Here is a 16,821-nt window from a genome sequence, read left to right on the forward strand (position 1 = left end):
GATGTTCATGTCTTTCTTTCTTTAGTCAAAAATAAATGAAGGTTTTGGAAAATAAAACACTCCAGGATTTTCCTCCATATAGTGACTTCAATGGTTATCAACGGGTTGAAGGTCCAAATGTGAGTTTCAGTGCAGCTTCAGGAAGCTGAAGGAATAAGAGTCTTATCTAGACAAACCAGCGGCCATTTTTAAAAATATACTTTTTAACCACAAATGCCCGTCTTGCACTAGCTCTGTGATGCGCCACACATTACGTAATCACGTTGAAAGGTCACGCGTGTTCCGGTTCAAATGTAGGGCGAAAAACTCCATCTCATTTTCTCCTCCAACTTCAAAATCATCCAACATCGTTGTTTTACCTTTTGTTTTTATTTATTTTTTGTAAATGACGTTTGACTTAGTCTTTGCCCGTTGGCTTTGTAAACACTAGGTCTGTTCTTCCGCCTACTTCACGCGTGATTTCAACGTGATTACGTAATGTGTGGTTAAAAAGTGTATAAATGTTTATTTCTTTATAAAATGTCCGTTGGTTTATCTAGATAAGACTCTTATTCCTCTGGGATCGTGTCGAGACTTTGAAGCTGCACTGAAACTCACATTTGGACCTTCAACCCGTTGGACCCCATTGAAGTCACAATATGGAGAAACATCCTGGAATGTTTTCCTCAAAACCTTCATTTCTTTTCCACTGAAGAAAGAAAGACATGAACATCTTGGATGACGTGGGGGAGAGTAAATTATCAGGAAATTTTAATTCTGAAGTGAACTAATCCTTTAACTTTAGTTTTCATATTAATTTATGATTTCGCTTGCATTTTCGTTCTTTATTTTTTAAGCTAATTCAATTTTTGCCTTCCAAATAGTTTCTGGCACTAACCTTGGCATCAGCACCGCATTCACATGTCAGCGTTGCCTATTCATCCGTCTGGCCTGTCTAATAGTGTTGAAGTGATGAGGAGGAAGTCGGATAGATGCTGAAAATTATAGTTTTAGGCCTACTAGTACACTAGTACGTATACTAAACTATCCAGTGAGTGTGAAATAACCTGGAGAGTAAGAAATGGGGCATGTGTGACAAACGTGTGGGGTTCAGGCGGTGTATGACGTGATGTCACAGCCCAGTTACTGGGGTGTGTGTGTGCAGTGGCTGTGGTCTGTGTAAGAGTGCGCTCTGTTCACCGCTCTCCCTCTCGCAGCACAAGCAGAGATGCCCGGTTCTGGAGGACCAGCTGGTGGACCTGGTGGTGTACGCCATGGAGCGGTCGGAGACGGAGGAGCAGTTCGACGACGGCGGCACCAGTCAGCTCCTGTGGCAGCACCTCTCCAGCCAGCTCATCTTCTTCGTGCTCTTCCAGTTCGCCAGCTTCCCTCACATGGTGCTGTCGCTACACCAGAAGGTGCACTTCAAAACACGGCCCAAAGCCTGCCTTCAGCTCCTCCTCTTCAATAGCACACATAGACTTAGGAACTGCTTACTCACACAGATCCAAACCCCGATGACTTAAGGTGATGATGCACAGGGCAACTTTTTGAGCAATGTCAACAGGCAACGAGATGAGACACAGGGCCCACGACCAATCTAAATTATCCAGATTATTGCCCATTCTCAATGGGAAAGTGCCTAGCAACATTGCTCAAAAAGTTGCCCTGTGTATCATCACCTTTACTGTCTTCACAATGACAGCTCAAAGTGGCCAAGCTCCAAAAACAACAGAGAACGCCACAACCCTATGATATCAGTAGTCCGTAAGACTCGTGTGAGATATATTCCAGATTATACGATAGCAACGAAGACCCAAATTCAAGCTGTTTTTAAGCTGTGTCCACTGTTCAGCGTTTCTTTTTTCCACATTTGTGAAAGTGTTACTAACATCTGATTTGGTAACACTTTACAATAAGGTTTATTAGTTAACATTAGTTAATGTTTTAACTAACATGAACTAAACATGAGCAATACATGTGTTACAACTAAAAGAGTAATTTTTTATAGTCAAAAGCCAGTGCAAATGAGATTTTAAAGCTTCACCAGAGGGGAAAGTTTCCAATGTCATGTGATTGCAGAACAGGATTATTATCATTAGCTGAAACCATAAAAAAACACTTTCATTACTATATAACAACTAGTATATCAGTGATATTAGAATAACACTGCTTCAGAAGACTTAACATATAGCACATTAGTCATATAAACTACTTGTGTAATATTAGCTTGAGGCTTTTGGCCATTGTGGAGCTTGAGCTCCTGCTTAATAAATGCTTTCACTTTGTGGAAAAGAGATACAATAAACATCTTACAATTTCAATGTAGAAAGAAAGTCATGCAGGCTTGTTGAAATTTTCATGAGTTTTTTTTTTTTTAAATTACATTTTAATATCTGGGTGAACAATTGCTTTAACAATGTAGTGAGGTAGCTATGTAATTAATGCTTGCAGTCAAACCAAACATTATTCAGACACCAGTTTTATTTTTACTAGTGTGTGCAGGACACTATAGTTCATTTATGTAAGTGAGGAGAATAAAATAAATAAAGTAAACTGTGACACATTATACCCAAAAATTCTTCATACAGTGACTACCAGTAAAACTTATAAACATTTGGGACCAAAAACTATTCTGACACTTTGACCTGATCATGTTTTGCTGACGTGTTTTTTCTTTAATTAATAATGCGACCTTTTTACAGCATAGACTGAACAAAATGAAGCATTGCTTTGTAACTGGTTGATCTCAACTGGTGTTATCTAATTGTGTAGTTAAATGTAACAGCTGACAGATATTCAACATATTTCATCTGTGTGACAGTCTAACAGAAGGATGGACAAAACCATATCAACTTATTTAATAACTTAAGAGTTCTTGTCATATTTTATTACCATTTTCTAAACTATAGCGAACAAACTGTGGTAATGTGAGAAATGTTGAAGGTGTCTAAATAAATTTTGGTTTGACTTTGTATACATTGCTAAATGCTTTAAATGCGACAGAATAGTAGCGACAACAAACATCTGGGAGAATGGAGGGGTGAGGATGTCCCGTGCCAGAACACATCTCTGACGACACACACCGTCCAATTATTAAAAGTGAAAGCACCTATAAATACGTCAAGCGAAATTGAAGCGCAAACTGGTATGCCGCCATTTCGAACAAAATCAGGCCAAAGCGGGACTGACCAAAAGTTTACATGAATCGCACCATTTGGGACAGAGCCACACATTCTCGCATGTGAATTACACTTCTTCTGCTTTCTGGCCTGTGCTTCAGTGACTGTGTGTTTGCTCTGAGCAGCTGGCGGGCCGGGGCCTGATCAAGGGCCGGGATCACCTGATGTGGGTCCTGCTGCAGTTCATCTCCGGGAGCATCCAGAAGAACGCGCTCGCCGACTTTCTGCCCGTCATGAAGCTCTTCGACCTGCTGTATCCCGAGAAAGAGGTGAACCAGGCTCTGCTTCATCAATTCATAATGTGACACTGTAAACATGCTGTTGGTTAAGGTCATCTGATCAAGGTTTCATGTACTCGTGTCTGCTCCACTAGCGGGTTACACCTCTATTATTCATTCCGTCATTAGCAGACACTTAGCAAACGCTTTGACTCACAGTCAAGTCACCTTTATTTATATAGCGCTTTTTACAATAGATGGTTTCAAAGCAGCTTTACAGAGATAACAGGAAAATAAGTTTGTTTCTGCTTTACAGCAGATCTAGAAGAAGATAGCGTCATAGTTCCGTTATGGTTCATTTGTGTTGTAAAAAAGTTATTAATTTAGTTAATTTATGTATATAGCCGTTCTGGAGAAAACAGTGATGTCATCGTCCAGCTCTCATATAATGTTGTCAATGTAGGCAGATCAATAATATTGAATATTAAATGTCCCCAACTAAGCAAGTCAAAAACCAAAGGCGACAAAGGAGATAACTTACCATAATTGTATTAACAAATGCTGTCAAATTTACCGTTGCTCTGCGTAATTTAGTCATATCAATAGGAATTTGTGCGTTCAGAAGTTTAGTTTGTATTTCACTCATATTAGAGTTGCTCATGTGGAAGCCGATGGCTTAGTGAGCAGCGCTCCGATATGTAGCCGCGGTTCAAGTGACCCGAGTTCGAGTCCCGGCTCAGGTCCCTTTCCCAATCCTGTCCCCACCTCCCACTTCACCTGTCAGCTCTCTGTGCTGCTATTAGGGCTTAGGGTTAGGTTTCTCTGATGTCATTTGTCACATATGCGCTTCTCGTGCTAGCATAAAATGGCGAAACACAAGAGAGCAATAAAAAATGCACTCACTCACATTTAAAAATGTACAGTGTGTGAGCTTGCTTGAGTGCGTGCATGGCTGCGAACCTGTGCGCGAGACTGCATGCGTGCGAGTCGCGCAAGTTGAGTGCGAGTTTGTGCGTGCGAGTGTGTGTGAGCGTTATTGTAACTTGACAGTTTCATGCGCTTAGTATTTACTAGTGTTTGTTCTAAATAGCCTTAAGTTTACTTTGTTAGTACATTCAGGAAGTGTAATTTCTCGGAGCAGATCAAATCAAAGAGTTCATATTGACTGCTTGTATTCATTGACGAAAATGTAGGGATGTGCAGTAATATTGAAAAGTGAGGATGCAACGCATCGTGATATCAAATCGAATCGTTGACATGATAATCGCAATCGAATTGAATCGTAAGACCTGTGACGATTCACACCCCTATATACTATCATATTTCAATGAAAGAGAAAAAATCCAACAAAAAGAAACATTACATAAGTTGCTCAGACGCTCGCCAACAGAAAGTGGCTTGGTTTGAAAGTGTCTTCAGTGTAAGCAGTGCTTAATGCGTCTACACTACTGACAGTGGAAACTGGATCTGATTTTGCAAGCAGGATTTCGCTGAAATTCCGATAATGTGCACCATTATTCACTAACTAATGCAAACTAGGTGAAGGAGGCACGATCAGCGCTGAAATAACACTGTGCCTTGAATATTTAAAATCTCCCTGTGGTGAAAATCCAGCTTTTAATGTTGTTTAAATGTCTAAGTCAGGGGTGCCCAATCCTGCTCCTGGCGATCGACTGTCCTGCACAGTTCATCTCCAACCCTAATCAAACACACCTGAAGCAACCAATTAAGGTCTTCAGAGCACGTCAGGATCACTTGAAAAAATTAAAGGCAGGTGTGTTTGATTTGGGTTGGAGATGAACTGTGCAGGACAGTCGATCGCCAGGAGCAGGTTTGGGCACCCCTGGTCTAAGTGGTGTTTTTAATATGCCTTAAGACAAACCATGTGTAAATTCATAAGTCGAAATGCATTCGACATTTCGACATGCATAAGTCGAAATACTGAGCATTGCTGAGTATTTTCTCCTTAAAACTGCAGTGAACCAAAGACAGTCTCAAAAACACGGTTTGAAATCGCTGGTGTTTCTGACGTCACAAACTACCTTGTAACCAATCAGATCAACGTGTGATCGTCAATGAGTGGATCTCTGAGCTGAGTGAGTGAGTGGAGGCGGGGCTCATTTGCATGTTCATAGAACCGCGTATACTAAATAAAAAAAGGCAAGGGTGTCGAGTTACATTTCATTCAAGGAAAAAAAAAGTTTTAATATAAAATTTTGATTATCAAAGGTGAGTTTTAAGGGATAAAATGATTGACAGGGGGACTTTAAATGATCTGTCATTACATTCTGCTCAAACATGCCTCTTTTCTGTATAAATTAGGCTCATAACTGTTTGAGCTTTTATTCACAAAACTGTGATTTTTGCCTCTCATCACGCTAATAGTGCCACTTGAAAGCAGCTGATAAATTAACATTTTATATAAAGGGATGTTTGTGTGCACTTTCTAGTGAATCATGAGCGCAGTAAACCAGCCAATGTTGATCAGATGATGCAGAAGAGCGCTATAATCGCCCATTTATCCAGATGTGTGGTGTAGTAAAGGCCACTTTCATCATGTTGAGATCCGAACTGCGCTGTGCAAATGGTGTTTAGCAAACATTGTCCCGTTGCTTGATCTGTGTAATTACTTTCGTGAATCAGGCATTAAAGCAGCGCAGGCACTGCATGCCAATAAACTGTGCTTTCAGCAGATTTAGTTTAGTGAATTCCCACCTGAATGTTTTAAAGGTACCATATAGTCAACAGGCAGACTACCCGTATCAGCCATCTGCCATTAGTGCTGCCAATATTGGCTCGCTAAAATAGTCGTTTAGGCAGTTGGTGTGATGTGATGTTCGCGCAGTGTTAACTCTTTTAACCGTCAGAGTTGTTAGCTTTACGCTGGTCCGTGTGTCGAACCCCAGCAGGACAGCTGATGAAAGACAAGCTGCTGTTTTCCAGCCATTAGCCCACAGCATCTGTGAATGATGACAGATGTGCTGCCACTGCCCAGCAGACGGTAGTTTAACTAATGGATGTAACGAGCACAAGGCAATTAGATGCTCGCCCAGAGGAAAGCATTAAAGATTTCTCCATCAATCAAGCTGAGGAGTCTGGATGTATTGTTGCTCTGGCAGATCCCTGTAAATCCTGCTGTGTGTTCCTGTGTAACGGCAGCTCATGCTCCACTGAAGGACGCTCACGACCCCTTTGATGCATTTCGCACATGAAAGTTGCCAAATGGAAGCTTTGATCTTATTGGACGGATTTTCGCAATTTCAGGGAATCAGGGTATACAAGTTGTTATCATTCATTTTGGAAAACAATGTCCTAGCTAACTTTCCAGACTGCTACATGAAGCACTTTCATGGCAGAGCATTCGCTGGACACACTAACATGAAAGATATCCTTCAGCAAATTTAAAAGTCATAGACAACTACCAACCAGCCTAGAGAAACTATTCTATTCATTAATGCACAGATTTGAGGAGAATTATTGTTAACACTTTACAATAAGGTTAATTTGTTAACATTAGTTTATGTATCAACTAACATGTATCAACTAACATGAACCAACCATGAGCAATACATTTGTTACTGTTTTTCTTAATATTTGTGAATGTTAATATAAATACAACTATTCATTGTTTGTTCATGTTATTTCACAGTGCACTAACTAATGTTAACAAATACAACTCTTTTAATTGTATTTTAATTTGATTTTAATAATTTATAAATAAATGTTGAAATTAACAAAGATTACTGAAACACTAGAAGCACAGTTCATTATTAATTCATGTTAACTAATGTAGTTAAATTATGTTAACTAATGAACCTTATTGTAAAGTGTTACCGAATTATTGTTAAAAGCATCATGTTTTTTCTGTTGCACTACTGATAATGAAAAGGATTTATGTTACATCTTTACTTTGTTTGGCACATAAAGAGTGAAGCCACATTAAAGATCTTCTGAAGTCACATGATGCTTTGTATGAGGAAACAGACTGACATTTAAGATGAAAATCTTCTCTTTTCTACACTCAAATTATGATGCACACGAGAACTTTGTGCTCAGAATGAAGAGAAGAAGGAAACGGTGTAGATGATGCACTGGCTCTTGTATGCTTCTTGACAGCATGTTGAATTGAGTGTGTCTGTGTGTGTAGTGTATTCCAGTGCCGGACATCAACAAGCCCCAGTCCACTCATGCCTTCGCTATGACCTGCATTTGGATCCACCTGAACCGCAAAGCTCAGAACGACAACTCCAAACTCCAGATCCCCATCCCACACTCACTCAAGCTGCACCATGAGTAAGACACTCACTCACTCACTCACTCACTCACTCACTCACTCACTCACTCACTCACTCACTCACTCACTCACTCACTCACTCACACACACACACACACACTCACACACACACACACACACACACACACACACACACACACGCTCCACATGGACTGACTGTCCAACTACACACACCTGCTTCATCTCTCTCTCTGTGTGTTCAGGTTTCTTCAGCAGAGTCTGCGCAGTAAGAGTCTGCCGATGAACGACTATAAGATCGCTCTGTTGTGCAACGCGTACTCCACGAACTCCGAGTGCTTCACGCTGCCCATGGGCGTCCTGGTGGAGACCATCTACGGGAACGGCAGTATGCGCATCACTCTGCCCGGCACCAACTGCATGGCGTCCGGCTCCGTCACGCCTCTACCCATGAACCTGCTGGACTCCCTTACGGTCCACGCTAAGATGAGGTGAGACGAGACACACACACACAGTAAACGGCCTTTTTAATACATATCAAAACAGTGCTTTCACTGTTAAGTCTCAGTGGTCTGAAATCTGCTGTTCATTAAATCCCATACCCTACCGGTTAAAAGACTGTAATAATTAAGATTGAAGATACTTTTGAATGTTAGTGTATCAAATAAATGCAGCCTTGGTGAGAATAAGAGAATTTTTAGATAAACATTAAAAAGCGTAATTATTCAAAGCTTTTGACCGGTAGCGTGTTCTGATTGGCTGCTGGTCACTGTAGACCTTTTTGGTCATGCTGAGGTAAGGAGTCATGACAGGATGACCCGTGATCTGCATCTCTATTCCTGTATAAATGGACACTGTCTGAAGTCTAATTTTCTCCACATTTGAAGCCGCTGTGACACATCTAACACACACACACACCTGTGTTATCAAGTCAGTTCGTTGATGTACTACTTCTGATCTGACACAGATATGTTTTTTTCTGAAGAACTGAATTTTCCTGCTGTCTTCACACTTAAAGCTTTTTTTAAATCTTCAGATACTTTGAGAGACTGTTTGATTGAAATCAACACAACATGTTCTGACCTTGGTCTTTTTAAATCAAATGGTTTTCATAGTTTATTTTCTGACCAGTTTTTTTTTCTGTCTCACCTGCCGTGATTAAATCATCAAATTATATATGGTCTACTCGGACTAGGGTCCATTCAGTCAGTACTATGGGATATCATATCGTCGTGTGAAATGCTGAAGACACATTCATTCACAGCCAAACAACACATTGTGACAATAAATGTTCCCATCCTGCCATTGCAAGTAATGTGGCTAGTGTATAATTTCATCAATTTTTCAGCTCTTGTCTGCTTTGAGAACACCACCATGCCACAACCTGGTAAAGTTGCTGTCATTTCGGCTATTTTAAATCTGCATGTCCATCTGGACAATGAGATGCAGAGGAGAAACCCAGTGATGACCTTCTCTTGATGTGCCCTGGTGTCTCATGGCTGGCATTCACTGACCTTCTCAAGAGTCATTTGTCCCCATCTGGACTTTTCGACTGTTGGGAGGGAAGCTCTCAGTGGTGTGTTTTATGACTCAGTTTCTCATGCCACTAATTTGGCAAAAGTAATAATCATCCGTTTTGAGATCAACAGTTGTCTGCTCTGCCAACAAGTAGTTTGCCAAAACTAACAGAGGCCAGAGCACATCCTCTTCAGCAATAAAACACTTCATTTCACTTTCAAAAGTGAAGGAGGACATGTCCTGATTTCAGGGTTGGAGGAAGTGCTTTCCTCACTTCAGATGAGGTGTGGTGGGTTCCTGCCTTGTCCGTGGAGTGGGCGATCTGGTGCATGGACTCTCCTGTACACATTTACACCAGTGGAGCTGCTTCAGCCACTTTTGGACTTATCCCTGAAATTTGTTCCTCATTGACCAGCAAAATATGGTACGACGACCCCATTACACATGGTACGAAGACCCCATTCGCTCTGTTGTTGGGGGCACCATTGTGGCTCGTCTCACTACAGTACACAGGTTCCTCCACCATCCACAAATCAACACAACCATTCTAGGGCAGGGGTGTCCAATCTTGCCCCTAAAGGGCCACTGTCCTCCAGAGTTCAGCTCCAATCCCAATTAAATCCACCTACTAAACTAAGCTACGTTCGTCCACTAATACTGTTCACTTGAAGGAGTGAATGAAAACACATTGAGTGAATTCAGATAGCCGTTGAGCATACATCGATTCTACGTCGGTTATTGCAGTGCAATGTGGGATTGAATAAGTGCACTCAATAACGTCCACTATGGTTTCGGACACCACTACAAATGGCTGTCCCCTCAAATAGTGCCCTGTTTAAGGGAATAGGGGTGATTTCTGATTCAGCCACTGTCTTACTATGCATGCTAGAAACTTCCAGGCAGGTGTGTTGAGGCAAGTTGGATTTGAACTCTGCAGGACAGTGGCCCTCAAGGACCGAGTTTGAAGACCCCTGTTCGAGGTTGTCCATCCCTGCTCCTGGAGGACCACCTTCCAGCAGAGTTTAAATTAATCCCTAATCAAAAACACCTGAACCAGCTAATCAAGGTCTTCATGGTCACTAGAAACTTCCAGGCAGGTGTGTTGGATCTCTGCAGGACAGTGGCCCTCCAGGAGCAGGATTGTAGAGATTATATCTCTTGAGGATGCTCGAATTAACCATTTATGGTGTGTTTAATTATTTTTTTCAACACATTATGATGCCTTCAGTGGGATCATGTCTGTTTTATTAATATGTTGGTATCTCCCTCATGGGATGCTCTGTTTTAGCCTCTATTTAAACCTCTACAGCAGGGGTACCTAATCCTACTCCCGGAGGACCAACTTCCAGTAGAGTTTAACTTCAACCCTAATCAACACACCTGAACCAGCTAATCAAGGTCTTCAGGATCAGTAGATCCAGACAGGTGTGTTGAAGCTAAACTCTGAAGGACAGTGTTGGACACCTCTGCTCTAGAGATTGTTATATTTCTTAAGAAGAGACAGTCCACTCTACCTTTTAAGGTGCGTTTGATGACTTTTTCAGCGTGTTATGATGGCTTCAGTAGGATCACATCTGCCCACACCTTCTTTCTGTTTGTTTCCTAGATCTAGTTTTTAACTAGGTCAGTTGTTCCCACATGGGACTCTACCTTGGTGCTCAGCGCTCTGTTTTAACCTCATGCATTTGAGGGTTTTATCATCACCTCACAGACAGACACCGATAGTTACCAGATTACCCTACATCCATTCTGATACAAACACTTATTGAACATGTTCAGTCAGTAAAAACAACCACACATCGACTCTAACAGATGGTGGCAGGGGTAAGACTGATCCGACATAACCAGACAAACATTTCTGTTGATGTTGGTCAGCATCTGAATTAGAAGGTACTGTACTTTTGAGCTGCCTAAAATCTTGGATTCTGCAAGCATTACCGCAAATCATTTATGCATGTTTGCTTTGCTAGTCCTCTCTGTGCATAAATGTGTCTTCAGCAAATCACAGAAGTGTTATATCCCATAGATAAATTCAGATGCATGCAAGTGTCACGTGCTGTAGTTGTGCTTATTCAAGTGCCACATTCTCAGAGGAGCTTCTGTTCTTCCCTTTAGCTTGATCCACAGCATTGCAACCCGTGTTATTAAACTGGCCCACGCCAAGTCCAGTCTTGCCCTGGCCCCCGCCTTGGTGGAGACATACAGCCGCCTGCTGGTCTACATGGAGATCGAGTCCCTCGGCATTAAAGGCTTCATCAGTAAGTCTGACGCACACGTCACAGATTGTTCTGATTTTCTGTCCTTCGGTCCTTGTCCTTTGATATGACTGTTTTTCTCTAACCCTCCCCTAGGTCAGCTTCTGCCGAACGTGTTCAAGTCTCATGCGTGGGGGATCCTGCACACGCTGCTGGAGATGTTCAGTTACCGCATGCACCACATTCAGCCTCATTATCGCGTGCAGCTCCTATCACACCTTCACTCGCTCGCCGCCGTTCCACAGACCAACCAGAACCAGCTGCACCTCTGGTTAGACTCCGCCCACACACACACACCAACACTGGTTAGACTCCTCCCACACACTCACACCAACACTGGTTAGACTCCGTCCACACTCACACCAACACTTGTTGTTACCCCCAATTTCCACTAGATGCGGAACGGCTCAGCTGCGTGACAGCTCCGTGTTCCGTCGTCCGTCAATACCCACCAGGTCCGGATTTGTTGCAGAACGGCTGCGGCCGAGGACCCACGAGATCTCGCTAATTCACGTGTGATCGAGCAATATGTAGTTTCGATAATCAGAACCACCAAACCAGGAACAGTTTTCCATCCATTTTCAAGATGTAGTGTAGGGAAATATGTTCCGCCATGATCACGGTGTATTTTATTTTGAAAATTAAACGGATCTTTTATTTTGTTTTGGTTTGTTCTGTTTTTTGCTCGACTTCCTGTCCTGCGCACTCTGCCCTGTAGTGCTGCGGAGCTCTCCGGCATCCGGCAAAAATAGAAGCTCTGCGTATCTGCTCCGGAGGGCTGCGGATCGCCGGAGTCGGAACGCAGCCGTTCCGCAGTCAGTGGAAATACACATATTGACTTTAATGGAAACCGATTGACTCCGCCGCCGTGCCAGAGCCGTAACGCAGCCATTCCGCATCTGGTGGAAATTGGGGGTTACACTCTGCCCACACACTCACACAACACTGGTTAGACTCCGCCCACACACTCACACCAACTCTGATTAGACTCCGCCCACTTTTATTTACGTATAGATATTTCTATTTTGCGGGAGTGCCGCAAATCGTTATGTTCTCCCACAACCTGCACACACACGAGTGCATTACCGCCCGCACCAATATTTAAAATAGTTTGTAAAACAGAACACATTATGATGTGATGCATTTTCAAACAGTAGCATGTTAACTTGTAGTCACATGACTTCACAATACTCTTCATTCAGCAAGAGTCTGACAGTTATTATCTTTGTAGGGTTGTAGCGGTACACGTATTTATACCCATAGTTTTCATTACGAGTCTTCCGGTTCGACATGCATGTGTACCAAACTAATGTTTAACTCTGCACATGCCTCTGCAGTTCTGTGTGTGCTGAACGTAAACTGAAACACTGAGTTTCCCATTGCATTTGCATTTGAGAGGACTTTTTCTCAGCGCATAAATCTTATGGTTGTATCATCTGTAATGATGGTAAAAAAAAGCCACACGAGTCTCTGTTAAAAATTCACAGTTTTCACTGAATGGCCGCCCTCACTGAATAAGCGCCGGCGAGCACATGCATGTCAAACAGACGGTGTGCAATAATTCTTACTAAAATAAGCTTTACTATTCTTACTTACTAAAATATACATTTTACTAAATCTTTTTCATCCAAAAGTAGAAGCACTTCAAATATCTTCCCTTATTTACAACAGCACCATAAACAGCAGCACAAACAGTGTTTTGCAGCTGAATTGATAGACTTTTTATTTTAAAGACAGCCATAGTTTCTTCAAAAAAGAAAAAAATGTATTGTTGGTAACACTTTACAATAAGATTTTGGTTAGTTAACATTAATTAAATGCATTCATTAACAATTAGCAATACATCATACAAACAATGCAAAATATATATTCACTGTTAGTTCACGTTAGTGCAGGTTCATTAAATATAATACAACTTTTAAAAACTCTTAAAAAAAATAGATACAACTTTTGATTTTAATAATGTATTAGTAAATGTTGGAATTAATACATGTTTTAGAAGTATTTGACATACTAAATGTTAAATGTGGTAAACTCATCATGTTAACAAAGGAACCTTATTTTGAAGTGTTACCATTTAGTTTTCTCCCTGTGTTGTACTGAAAACACATCCAACCGTGACTTCAAAACCGATGTGCAACACATACCATCCATTTTAGTGCACTGTTACACTCTTATGTCTTTAAAATGTTTAATTCAGTTTTTTGTGGAAAAAGTCCAATCAAACAACGAGGTAAGAAATATAAGTCACGGATGATATTACTTGCCCCTGAATGAAACTGAAATGTAGAGTGAAGCACATTGCATTATGGGATGCATCATGCTCTGTGTATACAGCTGTGGTAGGGTAGTACGCGGTGTGTGTCGTCTCACTGTGTGTGTGTGTGTGTGTGTGTGTGTGTGCGCGCAGTGTGGAGAGCACCGCTCTGAGGCTCATCACGGCTCTGGGGAGTTCAGAGGTTCAGCCTCAGTTCACACGCTTCCTCAACGACCCTAAAACTGTGCTGTCGGCGGAGTCTGAGGAGCTGAACCGAGCGCTCATCCTCACGCTGGCTCGAGCCACACACGTCACAGGTACTCACACCAGCAACACACTCCTCTCATGATGATACACACGTCACAGGTACTCACACCAGCAATACACTCCACTCATGATGATACACACGTCACAGGTACTCACACCAGCAACACACTCCACTCATGATGATACACACGTCACAGGTACTCACACCAGCAACACACTCCACTCATGATGATACACGTGTCACAGGTACTCACACCAGCAACACACTCCACTCATGATGATACACACGTCACAGGTTCTCACACCAGCAACACACTCCACTCATGATGATACACGTGTCACAGGTACTCACACCAGCAACACACTCCACTCATGATGATACACACGTCACAGGTACTCACACCAGCAACACACTCCACTCATGATGATACACGTGTCACAGGTACTCACACCAGCCACACACTCTACTCATGTTGATACACAAGTCACAGGTACTCATACCAGCCACACACTCCACTCATGATGATACACACATCACAGGTACTCACACCAGCCACACACTCCACTCATGATGATACACACATCATAGGTACTCACACCAGCCACACACTCCACTCATGTTAATACACAAGTCACAGGTACTCACACCAGCCACACACTCCACTCATGATGATACACACATCATAGGTACTTACACCAGCCACACACTCCACTCATGATGATACTCAGATCATAGGTACTCACACCAGCCACACACTCCACTCATGTTAATACACAAGTCACAGGTACTCACACCAGCCACACACTCCACTCATGATGATACACACGCCACAGGTACTCACACCAGCCACACACTCCACTCATGTTAATACACAAGTCATAGGTACTCACACCAGCCACACACTCCACTCATGATGATACACACGCCACAGGTACTCACACCAGTCACACACTCCACTCATGATGATACACACGCCACAGGTACTCACACCAGCCACACACTCCACTCATGATGATACACACGTCACAGGTACTCACACCAGTCACACACTCCACTCATGATGATACACACATCATAGGTACTTACACCAGCCACAGACTCCACTCATGATGATACACGCGTCACAGGTACTCACACCAGCAACACACTCCACTCATGTTGATACACAAGTCACAGGTACTCACACCAGCCACACACTCCACTCATGATGATACACACATCATAGGTACTCACACCAGCCACACACTCCACTCATGATGATACACAGATCATAGAGGTACTTAGACCAGCCACACACTCCACTCATGATGATACACGCGTCATAGGTACTCACACCAGCCACACACTCCACTCATGTTGATACACAAGTCACAGGTACTCACACCAGCCACACACTCCACTCATGTTGATACACAAGTCACAGGTACTCACACCAGCCACACACTCCACTCATGATGATACACACGTCACAGGTACTCACACCAGCCACACACTCCACTCATGATGATACACACATCATAGGTACTCACACCAGCCACACACTCCACTCATGTTGATACACAAGTCACAGGTACTCACACCAGCCACACACTCCACTCATGATGATACACACGTCACAGGTACTCACACCAGCCACACACTCCAATCATGATGATACACACCTCATAGGTACTCACACCAGCCACACACTCCACTCATGATGATACACACATCATAGGTACTCACACCAGCCACACACTTCACTCATGATGATACACACGTCACAGGTACTCACACCAGCCACACACTCCACTCATGATGATACACACGTCACAGGTACTCACACCAGCCACACACTCCACTCATGATGATATTATGCACCCTGTTTTTCAGTTTTCTTGAAATTTCTTTTGTGCAGATTTCTTCACTGGCTCAGACTCTATTCAGGGCACCTGGTGTAAAGATATCCTGCAGACCATCATGAACTTCACACCTCATAACTGGGCCTCTCACACACTCAGCTGTTTTCCTGCTCCACTGCAGGTACTCTCTCTCTCTCTCACACACACTCACTCACTCACTCACTCACTCACTCACTCACTCACTCACTTCACTTCTGATTTTTTCCGACACATTCATTATCATTTCATTTCCCGGTGTGCTGCGTCAAGTTTTCTGGGATCATTATTTTCCAATGCCCACGAATATATTTCAGTAATTGAATTAATATCATAAATGTGCAACTAGTCGACTAATGGCTCAAATGAACCTCTACAAGTCGGAAACAGCCCAGCTTTATAGTTATAGCTCTTGGAGTGAACGGGCCTTTAATCTGATGAATAATAACTTGAGTTCTCTGTTGTGTTTATCCTCCAGGCGTTCTTCAAGCAGAATAATGTTCCTCAGGAGAGCCGCTTTAACCTGAAGAAGAACGTGGAGGAGGAGTACCGCAAGTGGAAGTCCATGACCAACGAGAACGACATCATCACGCACTTCTCCATGCAGGGCTCTCCGCCGCTGTTTCTGTGTCTGCTGTGGAAGATGCTTCTGGAGACCGACCACATCAACCAGATCGGCTTCAGGTGCGAGACACACGCCAGCACGCTTTCATCCGAAAGAGGATATTATTCACACCATTCACACTATACAATGCCATGTTTATTAGAGAGCTAGATTAGGGAACAAGCACCAGAGTGTGGAAAAGGTGTGTATTCCTAAAAGCTGTGATGGTGTCAGCAGTTCAGGTGGAGGTGTGCAGTTCCACATAAATGCCTCATTCATTTTTCCTCTTCTTCTAAATGTCGATAATAAACAAGTGCGAAATTACAGTGTTTCCATTAACCGATGTTATGCCACTAAAACGTCTTTTTCGTTTTCCTCTCGCGATCAGTCATTCCAAAAATCATGGCTCCG

General features: G+C 42.6%; 1 protein-coding gene across 2 annotated transcripts in view; it reads left to right on the plus strand.

The window, feature by feature from the left end:
* Positions 1–16,821, plus strand: part of med23 (mediator complex subunit 23) — a 66,219-nt gene that overhangs the window by 17,802 nt on the left and 31,596 nt on the right. For both annotated transcript variants that reach the window (XM_079638946.1, XM_079638945.1), the window contains 9 exons: positions 1,197–1,397; positions 3,287–3,430; positions 7,527–7,672; positions 7,877–8,122; positions 11,265–11,407; positions 11,501–11,675; positions 13,815–13,978; positions 15,827–15,951; positions 16,285–16,490. In XM_079638946.1, the coding sequence (XP_079495072.1) occupies positions 1,197–1,397; positions 3,287–3,430; positions 7,527–7,672; positions 7,877–8,122; positions 11,265–11,407; positions 11,501–11,675; positions 13,815–13,978; positions 15,827–15,951; positions 16,285–16,490 (1,550 nt within the window). The remainder of the gene's footprint in view (positions 1–1,196; positions 1,398–3,286; positions 3,431–7,526; positions 7,673–7,876; positions 8,123–11,264; positions 11,408–11,500; positions 11,676–13,814; positions 13,979–15,826; positions 15,952–16,284; positions 16,491–16,821) is intronic.

The sequence above is a fragment of the Phoxinus phoxinus genome, assembly GCF_949152265.1.
Source record: "Phoxinus phoxinus genome assembly, chromosome: 16".
NCBI classification, from domain to species: Eukaryota; Metazoa; Chordata; class Actinopteri; order Cypriniformes; family Leuciscidae; genus Phoxinus; species Phoxinus phoxinus.